The sequence below is a fragment of the Aotus nancymaae genome, unplaced genomic scaffold (assembly GCF_030222135.1).
Source record: "Aotus nancymaae isolate 86718 unplaced genomic scaffold, 86718_ANA_hifiasm-v0.15.2.pri h1tg000064l_1, whole genome shotgun sequence".
NCBI lineage: Eukaryota > Metazoa > Chordata > Mammalia > Primates > Aotidae > Aotus > Aotus nancymaae.
Genome location: NW_026988479.1, coordinates 26,769,636 through 26,787,129, shown reverse-complemented (window position 1 = coordinate 26,787,129; position 17,494 = coordinate 26,769,636). Strand labels below are relative to the sequence as shown.

Sequence of the window (17,494 nt, the reverse complement as noted above, 5' to 3'; positions counted from 1 at the left end):
AAGGGGCCCACATCCAGAGCTGTGGGTGTAAGCTGGAGGAAGGAAGTTCACAAAGGACTGTGTACCTCACCACAGGCAGCCAAAGTGTCAGCTCACTTCCACTAGAATGCCACCAATTAGGTGTCTCAGGATATTAGGGTTGGCTTTTCAGGATAGCAGTGCTGCCAGCAAACACATGAGCAAACCCACGCTGGGACTCAGAAACCAAAGGCCAGGACACATGGTTTTCAATCCTGGCTGATATGTCAGCTTGCTGTGTGACCTTAGATAACTCTCAACCTATCCCTCTCTGCCCCCTGGGTTTCTCACCTGTCACATGAGGTAGTTGGCTTGATGATCTAAGGCTGTTTGGGCTCCGAAAGCCTTTCTTCTCCATCCCCTGCAGCAGGCACTCAGATGTTGGAAAAGCCTTTCAAGTTGGAGTCTTGTATCCTAGCTTGAGCTGCAGGCCTTGAATTCTGTTGAGGGGACTCCCTCTGGTTCTAAGTCTGTGGCCTCTGTAAGGGTTGAACAACCAAAATAAACAGCTAGCCTAGAATCCTGGGGAGTCCACCCCTTTCCAGCCGATCTCAGCATGAGCCATCTCAGTGAGTCAGCTGTGTTTGGACACCCAAAAGGCAGGAGGTCTCTTTGAAATAACTTTTGATGAGCCCTATGCGTGAAGAAGGTGGCCAAGAACCACTTGCAACACCTGCTGCAGGTGCACATGGGCACTGCTCAACTTAAAATCTGAGCTCTGTCCCTACCTGAGGGCTATGCAGAAGAGTAAGGAAGCAGGGCAGCCCCTGGCCTCCAGGCAACTTGCTAAAGACAGGTGTCCAGAGGCCAGATAGACTCCAAAGAAACCCTGAAGTTCACTGACTCTGTGTCACTTTAGGCAACCTACTTTTACCTCTCTACTCCTCCATTTTTCAATCAGGAACTTTGAAATACACATATGTTTATTTAATAAACGTAAGTTGTCCACACCCACCACCACCCAAAGGTGCTGCGTCCCGGCAGCTATCTGGAGCTTTGTCTAGGCTGGGCAAAGTTGGCTGGGAGACCAGATGGCCACCAGGTCACCAAGGTGGGGTGGGAAAAGAGGTTTATTGCTGCTTCAGACCTAGGCCCAGCCAGTAGGAGCCACAGCAAGGGCTCTGGGAGTCTTCAGGATGGAGGCTGTGGCCAGGCCTGGGCCCCCAGCTCATCTGCATGCCCAAGGCCAGAGGGTCTGCAGGTCACCAAAGCAGCTGGCCGCACTCTGCTTCCCACTGCTCTGCTGCAACTCCTTGTGGATTTTTTATCCTTCAGTTTTGCTAAATTCCTTTATTTGATTTAACAGTTTGTACATGTGTGTGTAATTGTCAGGGCTTTCTATATATAAAAATCATGTCGAGGCCGGGCACTGTGACTCACACCTGGGAGGCTGATGTGGGAGAAATGCTTGAGCCTGGGAGTTTGAGACCAACCTGGACCACCCCTGTCTCTACAAAAAAAAAACTGGGGGTAGGGGGAACGGAGCCTTGCTCTGTCACCCAGGCTGAAGTGCAGTGGCATGATCTCAGCTCACTGCAACCTCTGCCTCCCGGATTCAAGTGATTCTCCTGCCTCAGTCTCCAGAGTAGCTGGGACTACAGGCACGTACCACTGTGCCCAGCTAATTTTCTTTTTTTTTTGGCATTTTTAGTAGAGGCGGGGTTTCACCATGTTAGCCAGGCTGGTCTCAATCTCCTAACCTTGTGATCCACCTGCCTTGGCTTCCCAAAGTGCTAGAATTACAGGTGTGAGCCACCGTGCCTGGCTCAAAAATTTTTTAAAAAATTAGCAGGCATGGTGGCATGTGCTTATGGTTGCAGCAACTCTAGAGGCTGAGGCAAGATAATTGCTTGAGTCTGGGAAGTCGAGGCTGCAGTGAGCCATTATTGTGCCATTGCACTCCAGCCTAGGCCACAAAGAGAGATCTTATCTCTCAAAAATAAATAAATAAACAAACACGGGGGCCGGGCGCGGTGGCTCACGCCTGTAATCCCAGCACTTTGGGAGGCCGAGGCGGGTGGATCACGAGGTCAAGAGATCGAGACCATCCTGGTCAACATGGTGAAACCCCGTCTCTACTAAAAATACAAAAAATTAGCTGGGCATAGTGGCGTGTGCCTGTAATCCCAGCTACTCAGGAGGCTGAGGCAGGAGAATTGCCTGAACCCAGGAGACGGAGGTTGCGGTGAGCCGAGATCACGCCATTGCACTCCAGCGTGAGTGCAAACTCCATCTCTAAAAAAAAAAAATAAACAAACACAAGTTCCCTGACCTTCTTTCCCTACCCTGAACAACTGATTTTTTATTATAACTAGAATAGAGGCACAGCCTCCCTGATATGTGGATCCTGCATCATTCAATTCCCTTCTCTTCCCAGAATCACCCTGACACTGGCCTGCCCCATGGACTTGAAGAATTTCCCTATGGATGTCCAGACATGTATCATGCAACTGGAAAGCTGTGAGTGTCTTCCATGAATCCACTAGAAAGAATCAGGCTCCCTTTTACCCATGGGACAGACAGAAATTCCCACATAGCTGCTCCTAACCACTAGACCCCAGGAGATTACTGTAATAACCCAAAATATTTGATGAAGGACTTTGCATTTAGAAAATTAGAAATACAACTTCCCTCACGTGGCCTGACTGAGGTCCATGTTTTGGAGCCAGGATGCTCTCCAATGGATCATTGTTCCACATCTATAGTGAATATGAATGGAAAAGAAATGGCTTGAATAAGCTGTGGTCCTTGAACACACAAGATGTTCACTCCAGCAGGGGAGGTAAACAACTGACTGCACAAACAACTCTAACAAAGGGCAGCAAGTGAGTGGTGTGTTGTTAGAAGTACAAAGCGCTGTGGTTTCATGGCAGAAAGAATGCTTCCTTCTGATGGAGAAGGAGAGAGGGTATTGGAGTAGACTTCATGGAGGACCAGGATTTTAACAGATTGGATAGCTAACTCCTGTGATTGCAAACAGAGAAACCAATCTGACTAACTTAAAAATACAGAAACCAAGGCAGAACACTTAGGCAACAGGAACTAATGGACCATTTCCTTGCAGTACTACCCATGAGGGGAATCAGCACAAACCAATTCTGAAAGTTTTGTTACTTTACTCAAGAGTCGCTGAAGTGCTTGGGCATGGTCTAGCCTAGCTCGAGTCACCATTTCACACCTTTCCCCTCCTACCTCAGCCAGCGGCTAGTCTCACCAAGACAGCATGCAAGAGTTGTTCCGCAGAGGAATATCTGCTGTGAGCAAAAGAGGAGGTTGGCAAGGATAGTGTGCAGGTGAAAACAGCAGATATCAACTGCATTTCACTATGGGAGTGAGAGGGGAACAACAGTACAAGCTAATGCAGAAAATTGAGAAGGGAGGTGGAAGGGCTATGATGTAGATATAAAAATTAACCAGTTTTTATCTCCCTTGAGAGGAAAAGAAAAGCAACATGGTCTCACAAGTACCATCAAGTGTCTGATGTCTCTCAGTCTCTAACCCTAACCAACCTTCTTCTGATCCCATCCCAGTTGGATATACCATGAATGACCTCATCTTTGAGTGGCAGGAACAGGGAGCCGTGCAGGTGGCAGATGGACTAACTCTGCCTCAGTTTATCTTGAAGGAAGAGAAGGACTTGAGATACTGCACCAAGCATTACAACACAGGTAGGTACAAGGACCATCCTCCTCAGATCCCACCCCACAATCAGGACCGGAGGTTGTTTCAAACATATTCAATCGTTGATTCAACAGATCTTATGAAGTACCCATGATGGGAACAGCTCTGTATTTATTACTTAGTGGTTAAGAGAATAGGTTTTGAAAAAAAAAGTGGCTCTGATATTTTCTTCCTGTGAGTCCTGAAGTGAGTAGCTTAAGCTTGGGTTGTACCTAATTACCAGGGAAGCTGGTAAATACATTCATTATTCCAGGTAGTGGAATGGATCCTATTTCTAAGGCAGAAGTGAAGAACTGATATTGGGAAGACAACTAGTAGTCTCTGTCACAGAGGAACTGGCATTTCCAGTAGAGCAAAAGTAGAGAGAATGCTCACAATAGACCTCAGCAACAGGAAGCTTAGAAGTGGCACTGAAGGTTAGTAAATAGCTAGAAAGGGTTCACTAGCCTGTGGGCTATGAGAAGGCAGAGAAGCCACGATGGTGTAGCTCAGCTCTCTATCTCCCATGCCTTTTTGGAAGATTGAATATCTGGATGACTGGGGCCGGACCAAGACTGACTTTGCATGCCCTGTCTCAGGCTGAGAACAAGCTCATAAAAGCATGGAGGAAGAATGTCAGTCAGTTGGTACAGCAGCTGGAAGAATGGGTAGGAAGCTGGGATCTGAACCCAGCTGCATACAGTAGAGAGGCATGGAAGGCCAGCAAGAGGAGAAGGTGAAAGACAGGGATTGAGAGAAACGATTGTAGGCTCTGGTGCAAGTAGAAAGCCCAGTGAAAGTGCAGGCATCCTGGGCTATCGTCTGTCTTGGGCAGCTGCCTCTTTTTGAGTCACCTCAGAGTTGTTTCAGAACCTCCAAAGATACTATCTTCATCCCTTGAGCAATAATAGTATTCCCATAGCAGCAGTGAAAGTAATGACTCCCAAGTCAAATCACCACAACTGACCTTCACATACCAAGTCTTTCACTCTTTAGAGTATTTTCTTTTATTCTTTCTTTTTAGCTTTCTTAAGGTATAACTGACCAATAACGATTGTATATATTGAAGGTACGCAACATGATGTTCTGATATATATATATGCATTGTGAAATAATTACCACACTCAAGCTAAGTAGCATATCCATCACCTTACATACTTCTCAGTGTGTGTATGTGTGTGTGTGTGTGTGTCTTGTATGCCTGATAAGAACGCTTAAGATCTATCTTCTTAAAGACCTAAATTTAAGATTAAGCTAAAATGATAAAACTTGTAGAAGAAGACATGAGGGAAAATCTTCCTAATCTTAGATTTGGCAATAGATTCATAGATATGACATCAAAAACACAAGCAACAATGAAAAAACAACAGATAGATTTGACTTCATAAATATTAAAAGCTTGTGTACATCAAAGGACACATTATGAAGATAAAGAACCCACAGAATGGGAGAAAATATTTGTAAATCATAAATCTGATAGGGGTCAAATATTCAAAATATATTTTAAAACTCTTAAAATGTGGGGGGAAAAAAAAGGCCAGGCATGGTGGCTCATGCCTGAATCCTGGCATTTTGGGAGGCCAAAGCAGTTGGATCACTTGAGGCCAGGAGTTTGAAACCAGTCTGACCAACATGATGAAACCCTGTCTCTACTAAAAATAAAAATAAATAGCTGGGCATGGTGGCACAACCCTGTAATCCCAGCTACTTTGGAGGCTGAGACAGCCTGGGAGATGGAGACTTCAGTGAGCTGAGATGGTGCCAGTGCACTCCAGCCTGGGCTTTTTTTAAAGACTCTATCTCAAAAAAAAAAAAAAAAAAAGTGAAAAGGTGATCTACCTTCTTAGCAAATTTCAAGTATACAGGACAGTACGGTTAATTCTAGTCACATAGCTGTATGTTACATCTCCAGAACGTATTCAACTTGCATAACTGAAACTCTGTACCCTTTGACCAACATCTCCCAATTTCCCCCATCCATCAGCCTCTAGCAACCACCATTCTATTTTCTGCTTCTATAAGTACGACTATTTTAGATTCCACATATAAGTCAGATCATGCAATATATGTCTTTCTGCATCTGGCTTACTTCACTTAATATAAAAATGTCCTCCAGCTTTATCCACAGTGTCACAAATGGCAGAATTTCCTTCTTTTTTAAGGCTGAATAATGTTTCATTTTCTTTATCCATTCATCCATTGAGAAATATCTTATGGTCCAGCAATCCCACTTCTAGATACATATCCAAAGAAAATGAAATCAGTATCTCAAAGACACATCTGCATTCCCATGTTCACTGCAGTAATATTCACAATAGCCAAGATATGGAAACAGCCTAAATGCACATAGCATATTCTCATTCATTTCATTTGCTCTTCACCATGTTCATTTTAGTAAGGGCTGAGCTCTGTGCTAGACCCTATGGATGCAAGGAGAAAAGGCTGACAAGACTCTGCCTATATGGAGCTTAGAGTCCAGGGAGCTTCAGGAAATTCCCTAGTTACTGTGCTTCAGTAGACAGGAACTAAGACCCCATCCTAGGACTAGCTCCATCCCAGTTCCAGGGACACACAGACAGGGAGGAGACAAGCTGCCTAGTCTAGTGCAGAAGACAGAGAGAGAGAGAGAGAGAGAGAGAGAGAGAGAGAGAGAGAGAGAGACTGACTTGCCCACTCACTCACTGTATTATGTCTTAAATGCTCTGATGATCATGTGAACAGGGTTCAAAGAACACAGAAAAAAAAGCAGCATTCTGCCTGGGGGAGAAGGAATGCTGCTCACATTTACACTGCAATGGAGGGGAAGGAAGATTTCTTTGGCTGGTTGTGGGAAGGAACAAGGGCATTCTGGGCAAAGGGATGAGCAAGATCAGAAGCTCAGAAATATGAAAGTTCAGGGCATGCTCAAGGCAAGCGATGGCATGTAGGGAGTCACGATTAGGGTGAAGAGTGATGGGGAAGGGGACAGAAAGACTGGTTAGAGCTTGACTATAAAGGGCAGGCTGAAGAGTTGGAACTTTTTCCTGTAGGTAAGGAGAACTGCCTTGTATGAGGAAAGAAGGATGGGAGCAAAGGTTTTAGAAGAGGAAATAACAGAATCAAGTCATATTTTGGGAAGATAACTGGTAGAACGGTAGAGAAAGTGCCACTTAGGCCCATTCTCAGCAACAAAATGTTGATGCTGTTGATGATGATGATGACAATGGTAATTATGGCAATTGACAATCCAGAACATTTATAATGTTTGAGGACTGTGCTAAGCTTTTCATAAGCATCATCTAATTTTATCCTTACATTAACCATATAAGTAACTATACGAAGGAGGCATTATTATTATTATTATTAATACCCCAGTTTACTATACATGACAAACATATACAGAGCAATTCAAACACTTGTCTAAGGACACAGGGAGTATAAGACTGGACCAGAACTCTAGCCAAGGTTGTTCTAACCCTAAAGCTTTTGGTCTTATTCACCCGGCTACACTGCCTTCTCACTGAAATTTCTTGCAGGTAAATTCACCTGCATTGAGGCCCGGTTCCACCTGGAGCGGCAGATGGGTTACTACCTGATTCAGATGTATATTCCCAGCCTGCTCATCGTCATTCTGTCATGGATCTCCTTCTGGATCAACATGGATGCTGCACCTGCTCGTGTGGGCCTAGGTATCACCACTGTGCTCACCATGACCACCCAGAGCTCTGGTTCTCGAGCATCTCTACCCAAGGTAGGTCCCATTGCCCAAGAGCATAGAACACCTGGACAAATAAGGACAGTATCCACTTCCTTGCCCTGCCTAAAACATGGAAAGCAAAGGAATTATTCACTACTTATTTATGTACTATACTTTGCAGGATCCTGCAGATCTTTGCAGGTTCTACACTTTTCTGATCCATCAAACCTTCCACCAGACTCAACATTATGGTTCAATCAATACGAGTTGCCAGACACTGCATTCTGGTCCACTGTCTACCAACACTAGACACACATTCTGCTTCATTTACTTTTAACACTCAACTTCACATTCTCCTCCATTCACTTTTAGAGCTAAGTACAACATTCTGCTCTTTTCACCATTAATAGTAAATACTGTGTGTCAGGGATCTCCAACACTAACCCCATATCCAGAGATTGAATAGAAAGATTCATAGGACTCAGCATAAAGTTGTATTCATGCTAAGATATTTTTATTTTTTTATTTTTTGAATTAAAAAAGACCTTGATATTCCACCCTTCAAGTTACAATTGGAACAACTAGGAGAGGGGAAAGAGTTGGAGTGGGATAAAGAACTAGGAGGGGTTCGATGGCTGGATGCCTAGTCCACTTAGTTTTTGTACCGGAAGGACTCATCACTGCTTTCATTGAGAAGACACATATGGATGAGGGCTTCTGTCACTGTAAAAGGGCCACAGTTGGTGGGGGACGGGGTGACGGTCTTCAAAGTAACACTTCTTCTCCTGGCCAATGGTCCAGGGAATGCATATGTTGGGGCTACAATTGGTTACACCAGCAGAAAAGTTGTTGATGTTGGACGTTTCATGGAATCCAGTTAGGCATTGGGCATTGTCCAGGCCTCCCTTGGGATGATAGGCGTGGATGTAGTACTGGTGCCACTTGCTTAGTTTCTCAATGGCCTCCTCAGTGTACTCCAGACCATTCTCCTCCCACATGGCCTTGGTGCTAAAGTTGGTATGGCAGCCTGCACCATTCCAGTTCCCAGGAATTGGCTTAGGATTGAAGGTTGCTATCACTGCAAAGTCTTCACATACATGATGCAAAACGAAACAGGCCACCCAGAGATGATCTCCCATGCTGATTCCTTCAGAAAGTCTGATTTGAAATTCCCACTGGGCAGGCATGACCTTGGCATTAGTCTCCTCAATCTTGACTCCAGCATACAAGCAGAACTGTAATGGGCCTCCATGATGTCCCTGCCATAGGCTTTGTCTGCTCCCACACTACAATAATAGGGATGCTGGGGTCCCCGGAAGCCATTGGAAGGCCAACCAAAGGGGTGCCCATCTGTCCCTGTGAGGCTGTATTCCTGCTCCATGCTAAACCAGGGGTGCTGGTTGCTCACCATGTCCATTATCCGTTTACAGGTGTGCCTCAAATTGGTCTCTGCAGGCTTTCAGTTGTACTTGAAAACTTTACAGAACACCAGCTTGTAGGGTCCTTACTGAAAGAGTCCCAAAACATGGCAGCAGGCATGAGATACATGTCACTGTTGGAGCCTTCAGACTGTAAAATACTAGAGCCATCAAAATTCCAGGCCAGGCGTGGTGGCTCACACTTGTAATCCCAGCACGTTGGGAGGCCAAGGCAGGTGGATCACCTGAGGTCAGGAGTTCAAGACCAGCCTGGCCAACATAATGAAACCCCATCTACTAAAAATACAAAAAATAAGCTGGGTGTGGTGGCACACACTTGTAATCCCAGCTACTCAGGAGGCTGAGGCAGGAGAATCACTTGGACCCAGGAGGCGGAGGTTGCAGTGAGCCAAAACCGTGTCATTGCACTCCAGCCTGGGCAACAAGAGTAAAAACTCCGTCTCAAAAGAAAAAGATAGAAAGAAATTCCACTCAGGCAACTCTTCCACACACTTGGGCTCACTGTCCAGGGTCTGGGTCTTGCAGTGCAGTCCTTTTCCAGTACCATGGATTCAGATATACATGGCCTGGACTTTCTCACCCTGATGCAGGCACATGTACACCTGCTTAGCACCTTTCTTTAAGTGGTAACTTGCTGAGGTGGTCATGGTGGAAGGTGTTCTGGGCGCTGAGCAGGTGGGTGGGTAAAGGTAAGCTGAGAGAGCAAGGTGAGGAGAGGAAGCCGCTGTGCTGCTCACATACTCCGCTCTTCTCTCATTCTCAGTTCTCCACAGCTAAGATTTATTACAGCAACATATTCAGAAGATACAGCTGGCTCATCAGAAGAAAAGAACATAGACAGAGACTAGAGGAATCCATGTGCAGGCTTCCTTACTCTCGCCGTCCCACGAGGGGTCACAAAGAATGCACTCTTACTCCAGCAACAACATGCAGACATGTGTGCTATGTTTCTGCCCAAAAAGACAGAAAAACAGAAACTGTTAGCCAGGCATGGTGGTGTGCACCTGTAATCCCAGCTACTCGGGAGGCTGAGGCAGGAGAATCACTTGAACCAGAGAGGTGGAGGTTGCAGTGAGCCGAGATCACGCCACTGCCCTCCAGGCTGGGCAACAAAGTGAGACTCCGTCAAAAAAAAAAAAAAAAAAAAAAAAAGGAAAGACAAAGAAAAACAGAGACTGTTCTATGATTCATTTGAGGCTCAGTGTGCCATGTTTTAACTGGGAGCTGGTCACATCAGCACCCTCTGCCTAGCATGTGCCAAAATTCCAGACACCCAAAAGGAAAGCAGATTGTTCAGCATGAACCAGATTGTTTGTAAAATCTAGGCACAGTGAGCCAGCATTATCAGTTAGGGAAAGTAGGAATATACCCAAAATCTAACTTCCCAGATGCCATCCAAGAGGCAAACTTGCAAGAGTTCCTTTCTAAGAGAGCAGCCTCAGTCCTGTTCTATTAACCCTTTTCTGGACACACTTCAATTTGATTCTTACATTTCTAGTGTTAAACACCACATTTGCTGTTAACTCCTAAACCATACTCTGCTTCATTCACTATCAACACTAGACATAGCATTCTGCTATTAATGTCAGATGCACATTCTGCTCCATTCACCCTTATGCTAGACACAACATTCTGTTCCATTCACCTCTAACACCAGACACAGCATCCCACTTCATTCATTGCTAACACCAGGCACTATTTTTCTTCCAGTCACCCTTACAATCAGTACAACTTTCTGTTCCCTTCACTGTTGACACTAGGCCTTGCATTCTGCTTAATTCACTTTTTATTTTTTTGAGATGAAGTATTACTCTGTTGCCCAGGTTCAAGTGATTCTCCTGCCTCAGCCTCCCGAGTAACTGGGATTACAGGCATGTACCATCATGCCCAGCTCATTTTTGTAATTTTAGTAGAGACGGAGTTACACTATGTTGGCCAGGCTGGTCTTGAGCTCCTGATCTTGTGATCCACCCGCCTCGGCCTCCCAAAGTGCTGGGACTACTTAATTCACTTTTAACACTAAACATAATGTTTCATTTCACTTACTATTAATGCTAGACACCATATACTCCTCCATTTACCCCTAGCTGAGGTTCAACATTCTGTTCCCTTCACTATTAATCATTGATGTTCATTCTACTTCACTCTTTTAATGCTACATGCTGCATTTCTACCACATTCACTATTATTGTTTGAGTCACATTCTGCTCCATTCACTCAACAACAGACACAATGTTCTTCTCTACTGTTAAAGCCAGACACCGTATTCTGCTTCCTTTAGCCTTCTGCTAAAAACAATGTTTTGCACCATTTCCAATTAAAGCTGCTTAACATTCTGTTTTGATATATAAAAGTTGAAAGAATATACAATAAACACTCTTTACCCAGATTCATACTCATACTCATACCCTTTACCCAGATTCACCAGTTATCATTTTGCCATATATACTTTCTCTATATAGGTAGACGGATGGATGAATACATAGATAGATGAGCAGGTAGGCAGGTAGGTAGGTAGGTAGATGCAATTTTTGCTGAATCAACACAGACATGACAATTTACCTCAAAATAAGGAATGAGAATCACAATATTATCACATCTTTAAAACTTAACATTAATTCAATAATTATTACTTAGAAATAATTTGATTTGAAATAATTCAATAATATCATCTAATGCAGAACTTTTATTTAAATTCTCCCACTTTTCAAAAAGTCATCAGAAAATATGATGAGGGATCCAATCAAGACTCGAGTTTATATTGCACATGGTTGCTCTATTTTGTCTCTTTTAACCTAGAACAGTCTCCCAGCTGTTTATTGTTTTTCATGATACTGACTGTTCCATTAACTTTTAATGTGAGACACAACATTCTGTTTCACTTGCCATCAGCAGTAGACACCACGCTCTCCTCTATTCACCCTTACAACAAAACTTGACAATATGCTCTCTGCACCATTCACACTAGACTTCATATTCTGCTACATTCACTACAAATGCTTGAATCCACATTCTCTGATAAGTATTAACATCTGACAACACATTCTGCCATGTGCAATTGTAATGGCAGACATAATGTTCTGCTTTCTTTTCCTTATGCTAGATTCAACATGCTGCTCCACTCACTATTAATAGCTGATGCCACGTTCTCCTCTACTTATGGTTTACCCTAGATGCAACATTCTGCTGCACTCGTGGTTAACACTAGACTCAATATTTGGTTCCATGTGTTATTAATATTCAACTCCATCTTCCCCTTCATTCATATTTTTTATTCATTTGCCTTTTTATAAGCATTAGATTTAGTTCCTTTTAATATATTTGCAAAGTTGTACAATCCTATCTATACAACTACCTACAGACAGTATCTAATTCCAGAACATTTTCTTTTTTTTTTTTGAGATGGGAGTTTTCACTCTTGTTACCCAGGCTGGAGTGCAATGGCGCGATCTCGGCTCACCGCAACCTCCACCTCCAGGGTTCAGGCAATTCTCCTGCCTCAGCCTCCTGAGTAGTTGGGATTACAGGCACGCGCCACTATGCCCAACTAATTTTTTATATCTTTAGTAGAGACGGGGTTTCACCATGTTGACCAGGATGGTCTCAATCTCTTGACCTCGTGATCCACCCGCCTCAGCCTCCCAAAGTGCTGGGATTATAGGCGTGAGCCACTGCGCCCGGCCCTTCAGAACATCTTCATCACCCAAAAAGAAAATCCATACTCTCCAGCAGTCACTCCTCGTTCCCCACTCTCAGGAGTCTTTGATAGCCATAAATACTTAATACCTGTATAAATTTGCCTATTCTGGACATCTCATATAAATGGAATCATACAATATGTGGTCTTTTATGATTGGCTTCTTTCACTTAGTGCAATCTTTTTAAGGTTCACCCATGCTGTAGAATGCATCAGTACTTCATTCCTTTTTGGGACTGAGTAATATTCCATGGTAGAGATATGTCACATTTTGTTTATCTATTCAGCAATTAGGCATATGGTTTATTTTCACTTTATTATAAATAATGCTGCTGTGAACATCTATGTACAAGTTTTTGTGTGGACATGTTTTCAGTTCTCTAAGGTATATACCTAGAAGTGAAATTGTTGTGTCACATGTTAGCTACATGCTTAACATTTTGAGGAACTCCTAAACTGTTTTCCAAAGCAGCTACACCATTTTATGATCCCACCAGAGTTCCAATGTCTCCACACCTTCACAAACATATATTATTATCTGGTTTTTTTTAACTTTAGCCATCTTAGTTGGTGTAAAATAGTATCGCATTGTGGTTTTGATTTGCATTTTGCTAATGAATAATAATGCTTAGCATTGTTTCATGTGCTCATTGATCATTTCTATATCTTCTTTAGTGAAATGTCTCTTAAAATCTTTTACTCACTTTTGATATTATTATTATTGAGTTGTAATAGTTCTCTATTTATTCTGGATTTTAGAACTTTATCAGATATATAATTTCTCTCATTCTATGTGCTGTGATTTGGATTCTTGTCCCTTACAAACCTCATATTAAAATTTAATCTCCAACATTGGAGGTGGGTCCTAATAGAGGTGTTTGGATCATAGGATTCCTCATGAATAGATTAATGCCCTCTCTCAGGGGTGAGTTCTCACTCTATTCATTGTTCAAAAGAGCCTGGCCACAGGTAATACACCTATGTAACAAACCTGTATGTCCTGCACATGTATCCCAAAATTTATTTAAGAATAAATAAAATTTTAAAAAATAATTTTACAAAAACAGCCTGGCATCTCCCACCACTTCCTCTCTCACCATGTGATCTCTGCACATGCTGGCTCCCCTTCACTTTCTACCAAGAGTAGAAGCAGCCTGAGGCCCTCACCAGATGCCCAATCTTGAACTTCTCCAGACATCAGAATTGTGAGCCAAATAAATCGTTTTTTCTTTATAAGTTACCCCATCTTAGATATTCTTTTGAATTAACACAAAATGGACTAAGATGCTATGGGTTTTCTTTTCACTTGATTGATAGTATCATTTATGTACAAAAGCTTTTAATTTTGATAAAGTCTAATTTATCTATATTTTTCTTTTGTTGGTTATGTTTTTGGTCTTTTTTTTTTTTTTTTTTTTTAGATGCAGTATTGTTCTGTTGCCCAGGCTGGTGCAGTGGCATGATCTTGGCTTACTACAACCTCTCCCTCCTGGGTGCAAGCAATTCTCCAGCCTCAGCCTCCTGAGTAGCTGGGATTATAGGTGTATACCACCAGGCCTGGCTAATTTTTGTATTTTTAGTAGAGGCGGGGTTTCACCATGTTGGCCAGCCTGGTCTCCAACTCCTGACCTCTAGCAATCTGTCTTGGCCTCCCAAAGTGCTGGGATTACAGGCGTGAGCCACTGTGCCTGGTCTTGATGTCACTTTTTAGAAAATATTGCCTAATCCAAGGTCATGAAGATTCATACCTATATTTTCTTCTAAGAATTTCATAGTTTAGTTCTTATGTTTAGGTCTTTGGCACATTTAGATTTATTTCTGTATGTGATGTGAGGGAAGAGGTCAAACTTCATCTTTTTTTTTTTTTTTTTTGATTGTCTCACTCTGTTGCTCAGACTATAGTGCAGTGGCACACTCTCAACTCACTGCAACCTCCACCTCCTGGGTTCAAGTGATTCTCCTGCCTCAGCCTCCTGAGTAGCTGGGATTACAGGCATGCACCACCACGCCAGGCTAATTTTTGTATTTTTAGTAGAGACGGGGTTTCACCATGTTTGCCAGGCTGGTCTCGAACTCCTAACCCTCCCAAAGTGCTAGAGTTACAGGTGTGAGCCACTGCACCTAGCCCAACTTCATTCTTTCACATGTGAATATCCCAGCACCATTTGTTGAGAAGAGTATTCTTTCCCCTGTTGAATTGACACCCATGTCAAAAAAATCAGTTGACCCATAAATGGATTGGCTTATTTCTGGACTCTCGATTCTACTCCATTGAATCTATATGTTGATCCTTTTGTCAGTACCACACTGTTTTGGTTACTGTAGCTTTGGAGTAAGTTTTAAAATCTGGAAGTGTGAGTCCTCCAACTATTTCAAGATTGTTTTGGCTACTCTCTGTCTTTTGCATTTGCATATGAACACACACATAAATTTTAGAATCAGCTTGTCAATTTTTGAAACAAAAATAATAGCTGGGTTTTAATAAAGAATGCATTGAATCCATAGATGAATTAGGGTAGTACTGCCATCTTAACAATATTATGTATTCCAATCCATCAACATGGGATTTCTTCCCATTTATTTAGGTCATCTTTAATTTTTTTCAACAAAGATTTCTAGTTTTTGTGTACAAGTCTTGTACTTACAACAGGTATTGTACAGGTATTATATTCTTTTATGCTATATAAGTTGAATTTTTTTAAGTTTAACTTTTAAATTATTCATTCTAGCCTATAGAAATACAATTGATTTTTGTATGTTCATCTTGTATCCAATAACTTTGCTGAACTCATTTATTAACCCTAAGTCTTTTATACAGCCTTAGGAATTTCTTCGTACAAGACCATGTGATCTACAAATAGAAATGGCTTTACTTTTTCCTTTCTCACCAAGATGCCATTTACTTCTTTTTCTCACCTAATTTCCCTGGCTAGATCTTCCAATATAATGAAGAATAAGAACAGATATTCCTGTCTTGTTCCTGATCTTAACAGAGAAAGCTTTCAGTTTTTCACTATTAAACATGAAGTTAGCCGTGGGTTTTACATAGATGCCCTTTACAGTTTGAGGAAGTTTTCAATTCTTAATTTGCTGAGTATTTTTACCATGAAAGGTGTCGAATTTTGTCAAATCCTGTTTCTGCATCTATTTCGAGGATTGTGTGATATTTTTCCTTTATTTTATTCATATGGTGACTGATTGATTTGTGTGTACTCAACTAACATTGCATTCCTGAGATACATCCCACTTATTCATGATGTATAATTCTTTTCTATATATCACTAGATTTGGTTTGCTAGTGTTTTCTTGAGAATTTTTTTGTCTGTATTCATAAGAGATATTGATATGTAGTTTTCTTTATCATGATGTCTTTGGTTTTGTTATTAGGGTAATACTGGCTTCTTAGAATGAGTTGGGAAATGTTCTATCCACTTCCACTTCTCTGAGAGAGTATAAGAAGGATTTGTCTTAATTTTTTAAATGTTTGGTAGAATTCATGAAGGAAGCCATCTGAACTTTTTTATTTTATTTTGGATTACTAATTCAATCTCCTTACATGTTATGTATGTATTCAAGATTTTGGTTTAGTGTTTTTTTTTTGTTGTTTTTTTTTTTTTTTTTTTTTTTTTTGAAGTGGAGTTTCACTCGACTGGAGTGCAGTGGCACGATCTCAGCTCACTGCAACCTCTGCCTCCTGGGTTCAAGTGATTCTCCTGCCTCAGCTGCCCAAGTACCTAGGATTACAGGTGCACACCACCACACCCAGCTAATTTTTGTATTTTTAGTAGAGACGGGGTTTCACCATGTTGGCCAGGCTGTTCTTGAACTGCTGACCTCAAGTGATCCACCCGCCTCTGCCTCCCAAAGTACTGGGATTACAGGTGTAAGCCACCATGCTCAGCCTTCATTTCTTTTTGAGTTAGTATCTTTTTAGGAATTTGTCCACTTCATTTAGGTTATCTAATTTATTGGCATACAGTTGTTCAAACTATTCCCTAATAACCCATTTTATTTCTGTAAAGTCAATGGAAATGCCCCCTTTCACTCTTTACTTTAGTAATTTGATTCTTCCCTCATTTTTTCTTGAACAGTATAGTTAGCAGTTATTCAATTTTGCTGATCTTTTCAAAGAATTACCTTTTGGTTTCATTGGTTTTCTCTATTATTTTTCCACGATTTTACTTACTACTATTCTAATGTTTATTATTTTCTTCCTTCTGCTTACTTTGACTTTAGTTTTCCCTCCTAGTTTCTTAAGGTGCAAAGTTAGGTTATTAATTTGGGAGCTTTCTTCTTTTTAATACAGGTGTTTACAGCTATACACTTCCCTCTAAAAAATTATTTTAGCTCATCTCATTAGTTTTAGTGTGTTGTGTTTTTGTAATTCAACTCAGAGTATTCCTTAATCCTTTATTTATTCTTTGATGCATTATTTTTGTGAGTTTTCCAACTTTTTTGATTATTGATTTTTAATATTCCATTGAAATCAGAAAACATATTTTTGTATGATTTCAACTATTTTAAGTTTGTCGAGACTTGTTTTATGTAATATATGGTTTATTCTGAAGAATACTCCATGTGCACTTCAGAAGAATGTATATTCTTCTGTTATTGAGTGGAGTGTTCTATAGGTATTTTTTAGGTCTAGTTGGTTTACAGTGTCATTCAAAGTTTTCGTTTCCTTGGCAATCTTCTAATTGTTCTATTCATTATTGAAAGCAGGGTTTTGAAGACTCCAAGTATTAATGTTGAATTATCTATCACTTCAATTCAGGCAGTTTTGCTTCATGTATTTTGGGGCCCTGTTGTTAGGTATGTAGATGTTTATGATTGTTATATTTCTGATGGATTGACTCTTTTATTATAAAATGCTCTTCATCTTTTAATAACAATTTTTTTTCTTAAATACTGGGTTTGTGTGTGTGTGTGTTTGATATAATCACCTACAAGTCTCTTTTGGTTACTGTTTACATGGTATGTCTTTTTCCATTCTTCTACTTTTAT

The 17,494-nt window shown here is 41.4% G+C and overlaps 1 protein-coding gene and 1 pseudogene across 3 annotated transcripts in view; one reads left to right on the top strand and one right to left on the bottom strand.

Moving 5' to 3' along the window:
• GLRA1 (glycine receptor alpha 1) overlaps positions 1-17,494 on the top strand; it is a 110,207-nt gene that overhangs the window by 71,292 nt on the left and 21,421 nt on the right. For all 3 annotated transcript variants that reach the window (XM_012464290.2, XM_012463634.2, XM_012462897.2), the window contains 3 exons: positions 2,396-2,478; positions 3,549-3,686; positions 7,194-7,408. In XM_012464290.2, coding sequence (XP_012319713.1) covers positions 2,396-2,478; positions 3,549-3,686; positions 7,194-7,408 — 436 coding nt within the window. The remainder of the gene's footprint in view (positions 1-2,395; positions 2,479-3,548; positions 3,687-7,193; positions 7,409-17,494) is intronic.
• LOC105725811 (glutamine synthetase-like) lies at positions 8,007-9,440 on the bottom strand (annotated as a pseudogene).